General features: G+C 41.8%; 1 protein-coding gene across 3 annotated transcripts in view; it reads right to left on the bottom strand.

The window, feature by feature from the left end:
- arhgef18b (rho/rac guanine nucleotide exchange factor (GEF) 18b) overlaps positions 1–20,062 on the bottom strand; it is a 37,189-nt gene that overhangs the window by 12,226 nt on the left and 4,901 nt on the right. For 2 of the 3 annotated variants that reach the window (XM_083970003.1, XM_083970004.1), the window contains exons 8-26: positions 11,990–12,057; positions 11,338–11,383; positions 9,693–9,897; positions 8,992–9,098; positions 8,016–8,156; positions 7,474–7,724; positions 7,150–7,275; positions 6,920–7,037; positions 6,530–6,784; positions 6,232–6,308; positions 5,483–5,661; positions 5,217–5,293; positions 4,683–4,868; positions 4,316–4,462; positions 3,815–3,930; positions 3,136–3,204; positions 2,903–2,950; positions 2,420–2,701; positions 2,141–2,290 (exon numbers count right to left, since the gene is read on the bottom strand). In XM_083970003.1, the coding sequence (XP_083826129.1) occupies positions 2,141–2,290; positions 2,420–2,701; positions 2,903–2,950; positions 3,136–3,204; positions 3,815–3,930; positions 4,316–4,462; positions 4,683–4,868; positions 5,217–5,293; positions 5,483–5,661; positions 6,232–6,308; positions 6,530–6,784; positions 6,920–7,037; positions 7,150–7,275; positions 7,474–7,724; positions 8,016–8,156; positions 8,992–9,098; positions 9,693–9,897; positions 11,338–11,383; positions 11,990–12,057 (2,648 nt within the window). Of the gene's footprint in view, positions 1–2,140; positions 2,291–2,419; positions 2,702–2,902; positions 2,951–3,135; positions 3,205–3,814; positions 3,931–4,315; positions 4,463–4,682; positions 4,869–5,216; positions 5,294–5,482; positions 5,662–6,231; positions 6,309–6,529; positions 6,785–6,919; positions 7,038–7,149; positions 7,276–7,473; positions 7,725–8,015; positions 8,157–8,991; positions 9,099–9,692; positions 9,898–11,337; positions 11,384–11,989; positions 12,058–18,187; positions 18,322–20,062 lie in introns of those variants that run through there. The other variant, XM_083970005.1, reaches the window with a different exon arrangement.

Genomic DNA, 20,062 nt, shown 5'->3' with positions numbered 1-20,062 from the left:
TTTAACCAGAACAAAGAGATCAGATCACATCACCCCGGTTCTTAAGACCTTACATTGGCTCCCAGTCAGCTACAGAATAGATTTTAAAGTTCTGCTACTGGTTTACAAATCACTGAATGGTTTAGGTCCAGAATACATGAATGACATGTTAGTAGAGTATAAACCCAGTAGAGCTCTGAGATCTACTGACTCAGGTCAGATAGTGGAGCTCAGAGTTCAAACCAGACATGGTGAAGCAGCATTTAGCTGTTATGCTGCACACAAGTGGAACAAACTACCAGCAGAACTGAAATCAGCCCCAACTGTAAGCACTTTTAAATCCAGGTTAAAAACAGTTATCTTTTCACGTGCTTATAGCTGAGAACTTAAAACTTTATCTATTTTATTTTATTTTTACTTTTATTTGCTCTTGCTTTTAACTCTGTTTTAGTGTTTTGTTTGTTTTTATTCTGTTTTATGCTTCTTCTTTTTTTATGTTTTGTCTTTATGTAAAGCACATTGAGTTGCCTTGGTATGAAATGCGCTATATAAATAAAGATGCCTTGCCTTGCCTTGCCTTGCCAATGTCTCAATTCTGCAGGGTGGTTTTTAAAATTGGATTAGATTTGTGGAAAACTGGTGCCACAGACGAAGCCACACTCTTTGTTGCAAGACTGCTGTATTAGACTGCATTAGTTTTAGTCTTGTGTACGTAATAAATGGCCGACCCAGTGGGTAATCCTCATAAGGATGTCAAAATTCACACGTGAGAGTGTAGGAGGTTGGTGTGTTAAGCAGATATATATATATATATATATATATATATATATATATATATGTGTGTGTGTGTGTGTGTGTCAAGATAAACAGTCATATAGGCCTTTGAAAACACTCAAGGCTGACATTAAGTAAGTCTGCTGAAGCTCCACGACAGATCTGTTAGCACCAGGCGTGGAATTACAGTCAGTGGATCTCTCAAAGTTCCTCTCCCATGAAACTGACAAACAATGGCCCGCATTGTGCTGCAAGGAGAGAACGAGGGATACAAGTGTGGAAAAACAGGAAGGACAGAAGAGAAAAAGAGGTAAAAAAAAAAAAAAAAGGTGAAGGGAAAGACCACTCTCCATGTAGGAGGATGAGTGGGTTGAGTGGTTAGAAATGTAATCATTATTATGTCTGTTTGTGATTACACCCATCTGTGACACAGGTTGTGGGAGACCAGCACTTCTTTTCCACCGGTAAGAGGCTGAACTCAGGAACCGCATGTTCGCTCACATGTGCAGTATTTTAATGCAGCCAAATTTCCAATGGAGTTGTGCTGGTTCACATGTTGTTCCACTGGAACAAGTCTTAAATAGTGACTGAAATGCCGCGCATTAAGAGGACATGTTAACTTCAAAAACCATTGCCAAGCTGCTCTGCTGAAACCCAGATGTTATATCTGTGACATCGTCTGTCGAAATCACCAAACAATCTAGCAACAAATGTTTCGGGATAGCAACATTGCACATTTGTAACGGTTTGGAAGAAAGAAACAAGATCACAAAAGCACCAAATAGCAAGCAATAGAGACAGGAAACCCCCTTGCAATTCTCTATCCTGTGAGTAATCACCACCCACACCGCTGCTCCTGGTGTTTAATTACCCCTTCCTCTAAAGCACCTCGTGCTCTTTCCTCATTTCCCTCTTTTCACACCAAACCTAAAAAGGGGCAGTAAGACGATCTTATGACCTTCAATTCAGAATTTCCATATTATTCAAAAGCATTTTTATAATCAGAGTTACAAATGTGAAAAAACACCTTCAAGTTGTTTCTGAAATAAATCATTTTGTGTCATAAACTGAATAAATGAATCATTTGTTTGATGTGGAAACCAGAAATTACATTTAAACTGTCAAGGCTATGAGGGTTTGCAAGACATAAATGTTGCCATCTGCTAATGTGGTGACTGTTCATGTTGACAAACGTGTGAGCACATCTGTGTATGTAGATGCCCGATGAAGTCCTAAAGAAAAGCTAGCATGCAGTCTGCTGTAAGCGTCTATTTCTGTAGGATGTCAGCTCTTTCTAAATGTAAAATATTGTGACGATATAATACTGTATGTATGGTGATACAGTATTTAGTTTAAGAGTTATGTGCCTCCAGCAGTGGTTCCCCACCTCAATGGTCTTCCTCTTGATCTTCTTCTGGTGTTCCAGCCTTTCTTTTTCTTTCTCCACAGCTCTGGTGGACTCCCTCAGTCTCTCCAGATCCTGCTGGTACGTCTCCCTCTGCCTGTCTAGATCCTCCCTTTCTTTTGCCAGATGGTCCTGCACCAAAACAACAACAAGCCAAGTTGAAAAAGTTTCTGCAGAATATTTAAATCACATGAGCATGTCAGGCACACAGCGAAGGAGCCAGAATTTCAGGTCAAGGACAATGCAGCAAGTGCATTTCACCTCTAGCCGCTTGCACTCCTCATCCCGTTGTCGGAGCCTGGCCTCGGTGGCCTCGACTTGGTGGCGGTGCCTCTCCCTCTCCTTCTCCCAGCGCTGCTGCTCCTGCCGGTGCTGAGACTGCAGCTTGTGGAAGCTGGCCAGCTCTTCCCTCTGCAGGGCCAGATTACGCTGCTTCTCCTGCTCCAGCAGCACGTTCCCTCTGTGGCGGCCGGGCTGCGAGGCACGCTCCGTCAGAGATGCCCGCTGCAGCTCGATGTAACTGTCCTGCTGTGCTATGATGGCCTGAGGACAGATTCAGGAGAAGGATTTGGAAGTGGGGCAACATTCAATTTTGTCCGGAAACAATATTATTCTATTACAGCGAAACACGAATTCAACAGGTTCATTATAAAGTTAAAGGGAGCCATGCTGCAAATGCAAACACCAACAAATCAATCAAATGAGATTTTCAGATAGAGCATAAACAGTTGAGGACAGATTTACCTGCAGACTATAGAGCCTCTGGGAGAGCATCAGCACTCTGTCAAAGAACTGGACCGAAGACACAGATTTAGTTATTATCATATAACCTCCGGACAACAAAACAAGATTTCATTGGATAAGTAAACTATTCATTGGTATGGTATCATTTCTGTTCATAATTCATGGCTGTGAATTTAAAATCCTGCAGTTTTTTGTTTAACACAAGGTTACAGTTGAAAAAAAGGAGAGTTTACCTCAGCCTCAGGGAAGGAGTTGGACCAGATGCAGTTCCATCTGGCAGGAGAGCTGCAGCTCTCATCGACCTGAGCAGTCAGACACACGGCAAGTCACACTAATGATATAATATCACAAACACACTGAGTGCTGTGCTGTACTGAGTAGACGCTGAAAACATTTGAAATATCTGAAATTTGTTAAGGTAATATGAAAAAAAAACTCAATCTTTAGATCTTTAATGATATATACCAAGACAATTTGCATGTTTTCCTAATTTCTCTCCATCCTGCACATCAAAATCCTAAAGAGGTTCCACTGAGCTGTTGTTTGTAGCCATGTTGGTGGAAAATGTAGACCTTTTATCATTTTGTTTGTCTAATAAGGTCAATTATATATTTTTATGTCTTTATCAGTTACTCTGGCTTAGTTTTTAACAAGCCACATATTGCCAACAGGATGTCATTATATTTTGTCTGCTTGATCCTTCTCAAGCAACAGGATTTAATAGGGGATAAATCAATGTTAAGAGTACATTTTAACAAGGCTTTATATATTTATAAACAAATGACATGACCTGTGAGAACAGGGTTACAGTAAACATCAGGACATGGAAACTTTCCAGATGACTTGGTCTGTTTACTATTTACAGGAAATAACAGTGTGACTCATCCCAGCGAGTGTATGTTGAGCCCCTACCGTCTGCTTCAGGGTGTGGCTGCCACAGAGGTCTTTGAGCTGAGGGTCGGAGCTGGCTCTCTGGCTTCTGTCTCTGTTTCTGGGCTCGCCAGAAGAGTTCTTCTTCACACTGCCATCTGGCACCGACACATCAACACCAACACACAGAGTCAAACACACACAAACACAAATAATTAAACCAAAATGATATATAGAAATATTCACAATTACAAACACTGCACAGAGGCAACAGACATGTACATGTAAAACCACTAGCTGTAGTCATCTTGAGATGTTTGTTTTGGGTTCTTATGCTGCCTTTATGAACAAGGAATTAGTTAATAGAAAACCATACACACAAATTTAAGCAATGAAACCAATTCAAAGAATCAACAGCCTTGGAAGAAATTGTCAAATTTATTAATAATTCAGAATATAATAATGGCATAAATGCCTCTGAAATACAACTGTGAAATTCATTAGATGGTGGAGTTCCTCAGGGCATGAGTCTACTGCACTCACTCTTACTGAGGATGGTGGGGCTGCTGTCATAGCCCCCAAAGGTGTCCGCTCGCCGTGGCAGGGCCCCGGAGCCGCTTCCCTCCTCCAGTCGAGAGGCTGGGGCCTCGTCCTTCACTCCTGGCAGCAGCAGGTTCTGGAGGTTCTCCACTGGAGGGAGAGAAATACAAGTTAAGGTTGAAAATCTGAACACAGAGAGAGAGGTTTAGGGGAGCAAAGACAAATGCAACAATGCTACGATTGAATCATTTATTACGTGGCAGCAGTGAGCCCTACGTGAACATAAATTTGACAAAATTCATTCAGTGTCACAGTGCCAGGCCTCTCTGTCTAAAACAGACACGTTGTACATCATACGGCCCCGTTCTACCTTCAGTGATAGCTTCTTTGAGCAGGGTCTCTCCCTGCTGGAGGTCTGAGGTGTCTCCTCGAAGCAGAAGTCTTGACCGCGACACTGTGTCCTCCAGACCTGCCACAGACTCTGCCATGTCCGCAAACAGCTGCAGCTTCTCAGTGAGAGCCTGCCCAATTACCGCGTCCTTCTGGTTCAGCCGCTCTATTACGGATAAATGTGACACAGAACAAGAAAAGACCAGGGCATTGTAAAATATATCATAATTTCCACTTTGTTACAATCCCATTTCTGGACCATGTATGCATCATTATCCATCCATATTGAGAGATATTTGTATCAAACTGCATTGTTAGATTTAAAGCAATAATAATTAGAATCCTTTAATAGTTAAAAAAGCTGTCAGAGATCAAAAAAAAAAAAAAAAAAAAAATCAAAGCAACTTATACATCTTTTAATGTTAGCATGGTACATGAGCGCCCCCTAGTGGGCTGGTATACTTTATTTTCAAGGGCAATGCTTGAGGTCTGTCAGAGATTCTGCTCTGGTTACCTTGAAACTCTTTGAACCTGGAAGCTCGTGCAGCCTCCTCCTCCTCGCTGAACAGCCTCTCTTCAGTATGAGGACAGCTGAGAGTGAGAGAGGACAGGACCCAGAGCAGGAGGGCAGGTCGAAAGACAAAGGAAGAAAACTGTTTCAACTGTGGATTGGACATATTGCAATAACATTTTGTGTGCACTTTCCACGACGAGTAAATCATTAACATGTTCCACAGTTTCCAGCAGGTCAGGGATTTTGTGTGAGCCTCCTGCAGCTACCTTTCAACAGCTTGCCGTATGTTTGTCATCCAGGTGTTTCGCTCCTCCTTGGAGGTGGTGTGGATCTCGTACATCTCAGGCTCATTGGAGGAGGCACAGATAAGAAACATGGCTTTCTCTTCATGGGCCACTTCCCTGACAATCAGCTTCTGAAGAGAGATCACTGACGGTTTGCTATCCTGGAGTAGAAAAATAGCAAAAACGGATAAATGACCTTACTGATTACAAACTGATAAATGACATTCATAGATGAGGCTTAAAGGGACTACGAGGAGTTTCGGAAAGCAAAGTGTTTTCACACTACGTTTTCCATGAGCCTCCGCACGCACACTGAAATTCTTGGACTGGCGCAAGACGGACGAAAGGAAAATATTTGCCAAGAATGTTTTAATAAATCAAGAATGAAAGTTGGAGGTTCGAAGACGATCAGATATCGTCGTAGTTCCGACCATAAACGGCGATCCGGTGGCATTATTCCCATGACCCACCGGGCAGCATCCACGAAACCAAAAGTAGAAAATGCTGGGCTAGCCGACATGAATAATAATAGCAAAATAACTATAAAGACAAAACGCATTAATATGAGACTCTTTTATAACCAAAAGCAAACTCCTCGGGGTCTCTTTAACGATCATGCATAGTATTCACAAAGTCAAAATGCTGTTCCCATTCTTTTCACTGTGCATTCTTTATGTATTTCTCTTAATAACAAATGCTGTTTTGTTATCCATCTAAAATAAATAACTTACCACAGTAGCAAATACATATCTCTGGTCCTTCTCTTGTAACAAGAGCAATACATCTGACAGAAGCACTGCAAGAATATCTGAAAAGACAAAAATCAGAGATGACAATTTCTGGTTTCAGTCGTCAAGCTGGAAAAGCTAGACGAATGACTAGACACATTTTAACTGTGTGAGTATCTTTTCTTACACGACAAAAAAAGACCAGCATGACACAGTATTGATTTCTTAGAACAGTCTACATTATTCACACTAGACAGGAGATGAGGGACTATTTGTTTAATCGTGCCATACTGTATCATACCTTTGAGTCTGCCAGATGCAGCTTTCCAGTTGACTGTGCCCTCATGAAGAAGCCGCCGTCTGATCGGTGCCAGATCCTCTCTTCGAAACACTCTGCCATCTTTGATTTTTCCCAGTGCCTTGGGCTCCATCTTGTTGTGTATGTCTCTGAGTCGAGACCTCTTCTCATAGAGATTAATCAGCGCGTCCACCTGAGTGATTGTGTCTTTAATCAAGCCCAGAGCTCGACTCAGTTCCTCGTGCTCCTCTGATCCCGCTTGAAACAAAAAATACTTTTTTCAGATATAGTAAAAAGAAACTATAATAAGTGAGGTTATTCCTCACTAAATGCATTGGTGTGCATGGTAATTTATTTAGCAGGAAAAAGAGCAGAGCGAAATAAATGCTGCACCTTCAGTGTTGTGCAGGATACGCTCCACTAGCACTGGGTACTTGGTAATGCGCTGCGTTACCAACAGAATACACTCGGGCACTCCTAACCTCCGCACAATGGGCAGGTTGTTGATTTTCTGAAAAAGATGAAGTCATCATGTATCAAGAGTGGATTTTAATATTCTACATTTCAAAGTAACTGTTGATTAAATCTGATATGAACAATCTGAATATGATAATGTGTCTTACCCGTATGATGCTGTGGAACTTTTTGTTGTTGTGCAGCTGTTCTTTGTAGTAGCTGACGGCCTCAGTGTGGTGACTGCAGAAATCTCCATAGCTGTCCTTCATCTTTTTTCCTATTTCACCTGAGAACTAGGGAACAAAGGAAACTGTCACTTTGACTAATAGAAACTCTCTCTCTCTCTCTTAACCAAACGATTCACAGCTGTGTTATGACAGTCTGTGTTTGCAAGCTGGCCCATGTATAATAACTCGTGTACCATACTGTGATGCTGAGCATTTTAATGCATGTGTGTACGTGACGGAGGCGTCGCATGCAGAATCTCCTACCTGTGTGATCAGAATGTCTGCCACTCTGTTGATGGTGTAGTTCCTGTCATTAAGTGGCACGAGGTTTTCTCGTCGCCGCTCTTTGAGACAAGACAGGAAATGTGTGTGAAGCTCGAGGAGGTTTTCCAAGCGGGGGAACAGACAGTCCAGCCTGCCCGAGTCCATCTGGAGATTCTCCTTCAGCTCCCGGACGTAGACACGAAGCATGATCTTCAGTGTTCGCACGTGGTGCATCTCCGTCTGCATCAGCTCTGTACAGTGACATTATGTTTAATGTTTGTGTTCTGCTACATTTTGACAAGAAAGAAGACCACATCTCTGATACTGCTGCTTCAGTGTCCAGACATTTCTAACTGTATTTTGAAGCCAATAATGTTGTAGAACTTTAACATACTAAATCAGCAGAGGAAACTTTTAAAAGTAAAATGTTTTCGATATTAAAAATCTTTTTTTTAAATTTTATTCTGACACTGAAATGATGAATCTGAATTAATTAATTAAACAAAAACAGTTACGAACACATCCAACACAAGCATACTCACCATATATCACATCCTGTCTCTTCACCATGTCTTTAGAGTGCTTTTTAACATGTTGTTGGTCGACTGCCAAACTCCATGACTCTGCCTCCAGATCCTGGGCATCAGTCTCCAGATCAGCCCGCACTGGTGCATAATGAGCATCTGAAAAGAGGAGCAGAGATGTAGAAAACTGTGATCTATCACAGTGTTATAATTCACTTGTGTCAGGAAACAGAACAACATTGGGGGCCCATGTTAGGTTCAGGTTTTCACATCGGAGGTTGACATATCTGAAAGAATTTAGTTGACACAAGGGAACAGATCTAGTAGAGCAGGTAACTCAAGACTCGATTTGTTACTCACAAACAACACATTTCAAAGGATGATTCCTTTACAAAAGGTTTCCAAATACTTTTTGTGAAGACTCCAAGTTTAAGAATAGTTTGTAGATGACTTCATGTCTCGTCTGTTTGTGTTTTGGCAGCACTGAAACTGATATACGGCGATGGTGACAAGGCAACGTGACCCACACACTCTCCACTCAATAAACCAATTTGTTGAACCAAATCCTTACATGGCTCTACCCAACAACAACAACAGTCTGCATTGCTGCCATCAAAACAATCTGTTTTGATGGCAGCTATACCAACCCTGAACTAGCATAGTCTTTCATGGTATGGGTGTGTCGCATAAAACAATAAATCCTGAGGCATGCTACCTGAGAATATAGATAAAAAAGACTGAATGCTAGTACGCACTACGCAGTTAGCCTGTCTGTCTCTCCCACACACTCCAGCTTAATGAGACAGGGTGAGGTCACTGCCGACTCCACGAAACACACACCACACACTCTCCTCCCTGGGTTTAAGTAACTCCCTGAAGACAAACAGATAGATCTCAAAACAGACTCAGCAGTCTAAGGAGACGTACTTTCTTCCTATATTTCAGCAATAAACTGTTGCAATTCCAAGTTCAATCCCCACCTCAGTCGACTCACCTTCTAGGATGATAGGCTCTGTGGTGGAGGGAGCGAGGGAAATGGCGTCTTCGTTGCAGCGTTTCGAGCGGAGAGAATCCGTCTCATCCATCTCCCCAGGGAGGGATCTGAGGGATGACAACCACAGGTCCAAGGTGGCATACATGTTGACTCTGATACCATTCAAACCCTAAAGCTAGTGGTAACCTAACTAAACTTCAAATTCAGCATGCACATATACAGTAAAACATAAAACTGAACACAAAAGCAAAACACAGGTAGCTAAAATTTTCTTTCCTCCATACTGTTGCCCGGGTGTCACTCCCTCTTTTCTGGTCTTGTTAACACCTTTCCTGATTCTCTCTCTCCCTCACTCCCACTTTTCTTAGCAATGTAGCATTTAAGTATTGTATATCACTTCTGAGAATAGTCTAGTTTGAGTATAAAAAAGGCTGTATTGTTAGAAAAGCAGCATGCCTTGTTATGTCTATCTATAAATAAACATCTTAGGATTGGCAGAGAGGAGAAGAGTCTATAAATACTCAGCATTAACATAGGGCAGGATCTGCACTATAGATTTGAGAGATTGAGAGCTCAATTAACTTCTCAAGTCCCTGTTAAAAGGAACCCTGTCATTCAGGTGTGATCTTTTGAAAAGTAAACTAGGTGAAGAAAAAACTCTTCTGTGGAATAAAAGTAACTTCAGCGGCAGAGATACTCACCCTGAGCCGTTGTGGTGATGGAGGCTGTGACCAAGGCTGGATGCGGGGGATACGCTGGAGCAGGAGGTATTTGTGGCAGTCAGTGTGTTAGGTCCCCATTGACCAACGGTCATGCCTGGGGTACTGAGAAAACATGGGTGGCCATCCGAGCTCTGTGACGAGGCTGAGGCTGCCTGATCCCGCTCTCTGTCCCGGTCTTTTAGCGCTGGAGAGGAAAGATGAGAGACAGGTGAACTGAGAGGCCGAGAGCGGACAGAGGGGGAACATGGGGGGAAACGACGAGGGGAGAGAGAGAAAGGAGAGGATGACCAGCGGTGAGCAGAGGAGGACGAGGAGCCAAGGGAGTGTTTGTTTGGCTTCTCTCCGAGTTGACCCCAGTATTTTTTCAGCCAAGATCGAGGCAGGGATCGGAAAAAACGGCAGGTGATCAGGTCGCGGTGCATCAACACTCGCATCCCCACGCGTCCAGACAGACCCCACTTTGAAGCAGAGGAAGATGAGGAAGAAGAGGGGGAGGATGGTTTGGTAATTCTGGAGCGTTTGGAGGTCCTAGTGGTCTGGCTTTCGTCCTCCGTAACAGCTAGCTCCATTGCTGTTACAGCCTCTATGTTATAGTCTTCGCCGTAGTATCAGCAGATATTATTGCAAACGTAGAGAGAAATGTGCTTCCACCTGAAGCAGAGGACCTGGTTTTATAAGCTGCCCACCCAGGTTGTTCATCTTTTCTAGAAGCTTCTGCACACCCTTTTGTTTTTCTCACACATTCAGATTCTTGAATTTTCCTCCCTTCCTCTTAGCTCCTTATCCCCCCCGACCCCCTGCGCAAGCTACTGATTGGCCAGAGCAGGACATGAGGAAAAAAAATCAGGTGTGGCTGACAGGACTCCAGCTGTTCAAAACAGAAAAACAACTAGAAGACAGGAGATTAACTTAAGCTGTTGCTGCTTTTGCAGCTGCCCATGTCTCCTGTGGGTTCGATCACACGTAACAGGACCTGCTGAATGCTACAATTAGCACTAATTGAAGTTTCCTCATATGGACCACTTCAAGGTAATGAGCAAAAACATTTATTTTGAGGCTTATCGCTTTAATAAGTGAAAATAAGAAAGAATCTAACCTTTCACAAAAGAGGAAAATAACATAACAAAGAAACTGATAAACATTATTTCAAATCAACAGACCCAAGATAAAGATCTGACTTTGTTTTGCTTCCTTTGTTCTTGGTATACTGATAAAAATCCAACTCTTGTCTGTGTATAAACTATAAGTAAAAAGTTACTAAATTGATCCTGCAGTTGGACAAAAACTAAATCAGAAGTTAAGTTGTCTGACTGTTCTCACCAAAAGCTCATCATCACCTTTGCCTACAGACTGTTGGAGGCCAATCTCCCCCTCTACACTCAGTGTGTGGCCAGACGCACCATTAACACCCACACACATATACACAGCTCACACATGCAGTAAAAAAAAATAAAAAATAAAGGATCTGCAAACTGAAGAAATAGGATTGGTCATCTTCTTTAATCCTCTACAAACCACCTGAGAGGCAACAAGCTCTCGTTAATTTGGCACAAGGGGACTGAAGCTGTTGCATTCCCCCTCCTATGGCACATCTGCCCCTATATGTCCTATATGTCCTACTTACCAAGGTTAGGAGATCCTGATGAACTGAACCTCGGTAGAGAATCTCTCTGTGTGAAGAAAATAAAGAAAGATGGCATCATTTCAAGGCCTTTATCTCAGTGACAAAAAAAGGTGCACACTCTCACTCTGCTTTCCTTACAGCATGAGACTGCTCTGACGGCCAAGGAGTTTGTATGACAGGCAAACTACAGTTAATATGCACCTCATCAATAATTTTAACAAATGAGAATGAAGTAGGGGATACATGAGGATACAAAAGCTCAGAAAACAGTTTAGTGATGCAAGAAAAAAACATCACAGTCTGGCACAGTCATTTATGTTGCAAAAACTTCCTCATTTCAATCAGAGTTAAATCTAACCAGTGAACTATATTCTGATTCATCATCATGGGAACCTGCAACAAGAATGCCAGTCACGATAACAAAGACACATCAGTCTTCGTTTAGCAAGTGTCACACTAATGCCAGTTTGTTTTTATTTATCTATGTGTTTCTCTCCCTTAAAGTTTTTTTCTTTGCCACTGATCCTGACCATGTTTACATGAAATGAATGCCTCAATGCAAAAATAATGGAACAGAGTGTAAGGTAGTACAGTAGGTTGACCTTCCTGTTGCTTCAGTCCTTGTTTTTCTATGCAACAGTGGAGTATTTACCTTATTCTTGCTGCTGGTGCACTCGCCCAGCAGAGACTTGCAGCTCTTGTGAACGTTCACTGCACAATCTGAAAAACAGCAGGACAGGAACAGAGAGGATCAGTGTTGTATTAGTCTCTCTGGACCAGTTGTATACAATATACAGAGTGTACAGTATACAGACGCTACGGTGGCAGCTTTTGGACTGAATATAGTAGATGGGAACAATGAAACAGTAAGTTTGAGATTTCAAAACCAACCCCAACTGCTGCTGTAGGGCAGTGTTCGAAGTCGGAGGCTGTGATCTAAACCCAACGGTGAAACTAAAGCCTGGGGGCACAGCTTTTACAGCGCTGCTGCTATCAACCATCACAATACTAGTTTTCAGACAAGTATTCTCACAAAGAGGAAGAATTATTTCTGTCTTCATGAGGCTGGTGCAGCAGTAACTCCCTGGCTTCTGTAAATGAGTAACACGATACAGACTCTCTCTGTAGACAGGTCAGAAACTCCCTTTTCTTAGTCATACACTTCACTTTCTACCTACTTTTCCCTGTATGGAAAAAACAGAGCAACAGTGGTCAGGTGTAGATGGAGTGACTGATTGTATCTTCTGATTAATACAGATACAAATCAGAGATGTTTTGGAATAACACACTGAGAGCAATACGTTCTCCTTAATTAATGGACAAGACAAAACATTAGTAAAACAAAACAGCCTACATACTGTATAAGGTAAAGGTCGGGAGCCTATCTCAAGGGACCAGGCTGGCCAAACAAATTAAGTCATGACTATGCAAAGTCTGAACCCAACCCAGCCAGGTAAAAACACGTGGCCATTAATGCAAAACATATACAGATGTGAAAAAGTGCAGAAATGCATGCACACTAAAATAATAGCTGCTTCTCTGTAACAAGTGGCTGAGCAGTTCAAGAAGGGGGGACGGTTTAAACCAATTTACCTAATGTAATAAAAACAGACCAGCTATATTACAAAGGCAAAAAAGGGCAAAAAGATTTAATTTTGTTTTTATAACTAGGATATTATTGTTTTCTTTATTTTTATTCTAACAGTCGATAATTTTCTTTCTGCCTTTAAAGGGACAACGAGGAGTTTCTATTCGGTTATAAAAAAGTCTCACGTTAATGTGGATTAATCTCCGCTACCCACACTTGTTAATGGGCCCATTTTCGATAAATATATCGTTCTGTCTCTATCGTTATTTTGTTATTATTAGTGGTGGCGGAGATGCTGGTCGAGCCGACCAGCGTTTTTTACTTTCGGTTTCGCAACGAGTCATGAGAATAACGCAGCTGAATCGCCGTTTATGGTCGGAACTACGACGGTATGTGAACCTCTTTGAACCTCTGACTTTAATTCTTGATGAATGAAAACATGAGTCCGTCTTGCGCCGGTCAAAATAATTTTACGGTGCGCGCGGAGGCTCATAAATGTAGTGTGAAAACGCTTCGCTTTTCCAAAACTCCTCGTTGTCCCTTTAACTATTTCCAATTACATTTTTTTTACTGAATAAGAGAACTACTATTAAGCTACTATTTAAGATAAGTGAACAGAATGAACACAGCTGTTTTAAAAACACTTCACCATTCATATAACATGGGCCAAGGGATTATGGTGATTGTTTGAACCTTGTTGAAAAAGGCTCTGCTTTTGTTAACAACACAGAGTAAACACAACCCAATACCAGCAACTTCCACCCACTGCTGTCCAACCTATAATGTTGCAAAGGCTTCTCTTGCTTATTTCTCCATTGTGGGTTGTAACAATTAACACAATGACAATGGCATTGTCTTCCTGTACAGAAAAAAGCATGAAACACTGAAAGAAATGACCATTTGTGTGTGCAGGTGAATTAAGGAGGACATAAAGAAAGGAATAGATGCATATGTGATCCTTTATATCAAAGAGTATTAGCATAATCTCAATAATAATTTTACTTTTATGATCTAGTCCTAACCAGTCTGTTATTTCCACTTCATTCACAATCTGTAGCCTACCCCCCATCTGCCTTCCTCTCACTGGTAATAAATGAACAATTGCTGGCTGAGCTGAAGGAAAAAAAACAGAGATTGGCTTCTGAATAATCTTCACCAGCAGTGCTGTGTCCCTCTTTGAGCTTGGTCCAATAGCACTGAACTTATGCAGATGCAAAGCAGCGTGACATTTGCCCAATAGCTCCAAACATCTAATACAAACAACCTTTTCAGATCGTATTCCTTCAGATGAGATGGTCCTTTTCGGGATTACACTCAGTTTTGAAGCCAGAGAAAATAGCCTGTTTTTCCCTTTAGAGCAAGAAACAGGCACTGAAGTCAGTAAGTCAACAAACTCATCAGTGGAGATGCCAGCCAAACCCAGAGATCAATCCCCCCCCCCCCCCCCCCCCCCCTCGCTCCAACTACTGTGCAAAATTCCTGCTTCTCTGCCAGCCAGGCTCTTCCAGACAAAAGACAACAAGCACAACATACCATCAGTGTCTATCAGTCTATTAAGTCAAGGAGGTCCGTAAGAGATCGTCCTGCCATCTTCAACAAAGCCCAAACACACTGACCTGGCAAGGCAGGGAAAAGTAAGCCAAGAACAGGACAAGATAAAGGGAACTGACAGATAAGCAGGTCTAGATGGAATAAAAGGTCAGGTCATCACCACGAACATCACCTCAAGTCATCACTGAAGAACCCAAGGGTAAGCCATTTCTGTTTGGGAATGTGTAGTTGAGGTGATTATCAGAAGAGTTTATGCTCAACAAAACTAAAAGAAAAAAAAATCCCGAGATAAGAAAGAACACACTGTGTTTTCTGTTTCTTATCAGAAATAACCCAGAACAGCTACAGACCACCTTGATGTTTAGTAATAGCACCATGTTTGATTCCTAGAGTTAAAATAAATCCATAAAATAAGTCACAACTGACAGATCGACGTGCACACAGCTCTGACGTCTATACTGTCATGCAACTGTGTCACCAGGTGGACCACGTGGGTGAGTATGGAGCTCCTCTGCCACTCTCAAACTGTGTGTGATAAAGTCCTAGTCACTCAGTCGTGACAGCTGCACTGTGGTTTGGATCACTCAGCCCCCCGTCAAAAAACCACCACCACCACACCCAACATCTGCTGACTGCCAACAACCCTATCACACAAGACGCGCACTTGTGGTGTACAGGACCTCACACTTCAGTGAGTCACTCAGTCAACTAGAGATGAGGTCTGGGTCAGCAGCAGCACTGCGATCACCAGAAGACTGATATCTTTCTGATGGGAAGTGGGAAAAAAAGAGCCCAACAAACAAATCAACATCCAGTCATCGACTAAACCACTTAACCATGCAAGGTCACGGCTGACACTGGGTGAGTGCAGGTCTCTCCAGTCTATTACAGGGCAGATATATAGAGAAACAAAGCTCACACACTCACGTTGACACCTACAGTGACCAGTCAACCTAACCTTTTCAAAATGTTGGGAGGAGCTGGAGAACCTGGAGAGAAGCCACAGCTTCCTGCAAAGGGAGAACATGCCAACTCCTGGCCTGGGGATCGAACCCAACAGCACTAACCCCTGCAACACCATGCCACCGAGCAAATCAACAGACAGGTGGGAATTTTAAAACAAGTTTAAAATCACGTGCTACTACTCTGCCCCTAGAGAGAGAATGTAATGTAATGCCCCATGTTATCTTACAGGAGTGGCTGATAGCAGAGGGCGGACTCTTTCAGGGAATCTTTACCTGATGTGAAAGGACACAAAGCTGTTCAACCTGCAGCTTGCAAACACTGACAAATTCAAACAGGGTGTGTGAAATTGTAGGCGGTGTTACAGTAACTGTTTTATGTTTTATATTATGGATGGACAGGTTTATAGAAGCTGGGCCTGATTTCATTCAGTAATATGAAAAACTGCAGATGCATCAAGTACCTGTTTCCATAAGCTGTGTAGTGAAAGCTTTTGTAGTCAAATTTGTGTTTGATATGTGCAATGAACAGTGAAACCCGCTTGAACATTTGCATCTTCCCAAAAGCCACTGTTCTAATTTTTAAAAAGGAAGAAAATTATTGATTCAGAATGCACAAAAAAGACAATCTGTCCATACACAAACACATAAATGCATATTATTTCCACCAGAAATGATTATGTATTATCTACACACACTCTAACATGCTAGAGTGCCCAAAACAACAGAGAGACTTCCTTTTAAGTTCTGCAAGAGCAATAATCCTAATTTGAACTAAATGGAGGCTACTGCAAATAGTGAGACGTAGCATCTGATATAATTAATGTGGTGGCCGACTCCTCACATATTCAAGCTAGAGCATTTGAAGTATATGAGGAGTGAGGAAGTGCATGTCTCCTCTAAAGGTGCAGTGCCACCCATCAGAAAAGAAATAATTACAGTATGTGGGTTGGATTAAAATTTCAGGTGGTTTCCTTTCACTAATCTCGATACAGAAAATAACCCTTAAAACCACTTGAGCTCCATATCACTCTCTGCAGTTCACAGGAAATGATTTTAAAGATCCAACTGGAGGATAAAGAAGCCACAAAAACAATTTTGAAGGTGTTACTTTCTTAAAAAGCAGCCAAAAACTGACATCACCTGCCTCCTGTTTGCTCATGCGTGTGCATGTGTGTACAAGAGGTTAGTTAATTCCAGACAATAGCCAATAGAGACAAAACACTAAAACACTTGGGGGGAAACACTGAAGCAGTCAGCCAAACCATGACATCATCTGGTGAAACAGGAGGAACTGGGGCTCAGGGATCTGTTTGCCCTGTGAAGTGAAACATCTCTGTCACATTTCTCACCAAAAACCAGAACAGTCATGATCCCTGTTGGAGACCAGACAACACTTAACATGGGTTAAGGGATATCTAATGTGTGCTGTACACTTCCGAGTGGTACAGAGAATTAAACAGGCAATCAGTACTGATGGCAGACTCATTTGATAAAACATTTGCTTTTCTAATCAGGCATGAAAATGAGATGATAACAACAGTTAAGACACCTAGTGGAGACCATAGACTGTAAAAAGAAGGTGGAGACAATGGGCCCTTCAAAACCTTAAATCTAGTCAAAGGCAGAGAGTCAGGCATGCTGGAAGGCAAATCAGTGATGCATGGAGAAGTGGTGTGCTAACAGGGTGAGATGGGTGAGACCCAGAGTCAGTGGAGTGGGCTGTTATGCACTGGCAGACCTGCCAAGCACAATTAGCACCATGTGACCCAGTCAAAGAGAAAAAACTCAGCCAGGACAGAGAGGTAGAGGAGAGAGCGTGGGGGGCAGACTGAATGGTCATGGGCCATTCCTATTGCCTGATGCTAGTAAAGCCCTGGTAGAGGGCATCACCTGCCCGGCTGAGGAATTACAAGAATTTGACATTCAAGTGAAACATCTATACAACACATTGAGGATCACTGAGTCTCATACAACCGAGCCTGTTAGCTGCCTGAGCCCGAGCCAAGTATAACGGGGTGGGGGACGCTAGAAATAACAAGAGACAGATGCATCTCACCGTCTAACTGTGAATGTGAATATTATTACCTGTACTCATCTGTGTTTTTTTCCGCCCCACCAAATAAATATAAACATCTGAGCAAGGCTACAGAGACATTTTAGTAGCTGACTCCGAGTTATCACATGAGCTAATGTTAGCTACGTTAGCAGTCACCTGTTGAGCTTCATGCAAAGTAACACAGCAGCAAAAGACAGAAACTCATTAAAACACATAAAGTGGATGTGAAGGGAAGTTGCGCAACATGAAGTCACGGAGACAACCTAAGCTGGTGCTGCTGTGTGTTCATTTATTTACACAAACTATGACTTTAAGCTAATTAAAGCTTACCCAACTAACCTTGTTTCTCAAACAGAAGCGGGTTGTAGGCAGTGCTAACAGTGCTAGCGTCAAGTGGCTAGCCGCTAGTCCGCTATCCCGAGTTTTGAATCAGTTTGTGATCAATTAAAAAAATCTAAGAAACTTTGAAAGTGGGTTTACTTTGTTAACACTATTACTATAAACCAGACTGGATATACATCTACTTTCCCCAAAGACAAGCGCAAACAGAAAAAAGCGGTTGGTGGCTATTATTAGCAATTAGCAGACCAGCTAGCGGCCAGGATGTGTGAAAACTCCCATTGAGCGGAACAACGGGAGTTCATCCACCTGATCCCGCTCCGGAGCGTCGCTACAGCGGCTGCCTCTTACCGTTACAGCGAGACCCGGGTTCATCTGACCCAGCAGCAGCATCCACAGGGAAGTGAGCCCGCAGGTACATAAATCAGTTCAGCCATTGGAAATCAGTGGCAACAAGTACGGTATGCCACATTCTTGGGTGTTTGTTTTTTGTTTTTTGTCCACTTTTGTGTCCTACTCTCTGCACTGGGAACAATCTCTGGCTCACAAACAAACGACGCATTCCACAGGCTGATTCTCGGCTGAATCCCCACAGGGCTTGGTTCAAATTAAAGGGACACTCACTTGTTTTCTCACGCCTCTGTATGCGTGTATGTGTCTGTGTGTGCCAGAAAGTGTCAGCATCTAGGATTTGTGACTTTATGGCTGATGAATGGAGATTTGCCATAGAGAGAAAGAGAGTGAGATAGATGTGTTATTGCTTTTCTGGTTAATGTCTTATATAGAGGCAGTGCTGCTGTCTGAATCACATTGGACATACGGTGGTGCCCTGCTGTGTCTGGTGAAATATGCCAGAACAAGTTTGTTTAATAAGCACACTATTAAAAACAGTCATACATTATATCCCCTCCTGCCAGACAGAGAGATTTATAAATGTTCTGTACATATTATGGCCTTTGTCTCCCACAGACACAAGGAGCCAGGGAACTTATGAGGTTACAGCCATGAAATAATGAAGTGAGAGCACAGAATGTCTAACTACTTTTCTCCTTGCACTCCTGTAAATGGCCCACTTCACAGAAAATAAAATAGTGCTAATATTGAAAGTATTGTACCATTTCCTCCTTGGAAACTCTATTTGGTGATGTGAAATTCACCACCAGGAGACCACATGGCTTACGAGAAGACAATTACAGGAATGCCAACAACATAAACAAAAGTCTGGCTGTATCATCGTGATTAAAAACAAAAGAGTGGGAGTTGAAAAATGTCACATTACTAATACGTCTACTAATAGCCGACTAAAAATAAAATAGTCCAATATTTTTTTTCTGACAAATGAATCAATAGATAATACGTGTAAGTGGTGTAGCTAAGTAGTATAATTACATTTTGTAGGCTACGTCATTCCGTCTCATTTTATGCTGCTGCACTCATTAGCTACATTTCAGAGGCAGCTGCTGCACTTTCTACTCCATTTATCCAACATCAGCAGATTTTAATTACTGTAGCCTACATATTAAACCATAAAATCTCAGGGAATTGAATCACTCTACAGATTATGATGAATTGTTACAGATTAAATTGCCAATAATATATAAAGCAGTTCAAATTAGCTCTGCTTTATCAACCAAAATGCTGCTTACAAATTAATGCATCTGCAATATTACATAACCTATTTTAATGCGGTAAATGAATGTAATGTGATAAATGGCCTATAACAAAAGGAAATAGTGCTACACCACAATTTGAGCATCTTTGCTACTTTTTGAACATCTTTAAAATTGTTTATATTGCTACTTCCTAGTGTAAACATGTGAATACTGTTTACACTCAGTGCAAGTAGCCTACCTACAGTATATATTAGCTAAACTTTAATAAACTTTAATTAAATGTGTGGCCACACATCTTACAGTTATTTCGGTCTGTGCAGCAAAGCAACAAAAAAAAAACCCTAGAAGTACGATGTAAATCAAAATTTGATGAGATTTTACAGTAATAAAGTTAATACTTTACAACTGTATTGTTGTTATGAAATTGTATTTTGTACATCTACATATTACAAAAGCTAATACAACCAATTTCTGCTGGATTTAAACACTTTTTGACTTTTCTGGTAAGTTACTATGGACAGTTTCTCATGCAGCTTGACATCATGGATCAGAGTTTTTCCTGTACTCTGCTCACCACTGCCTGTACCAAGCAAACAGTTTTACATCTATCATT

This window comes from Trachurus trachurus, assembly GCF_905171665.1.
Source record: "Trachurus trachurus genome assembly, chromosome: 4".
In the NCBI taxonomy this organism is placed as follows: Eukaryota; Metazoa; Chordata; class Actinopteri; order Carangiformes; family Carangidae; genus Trachurus; species Trachurus trachurus.
This window is presented reverse-complemented; position numbering and strand designations above follow the sequence as displayed.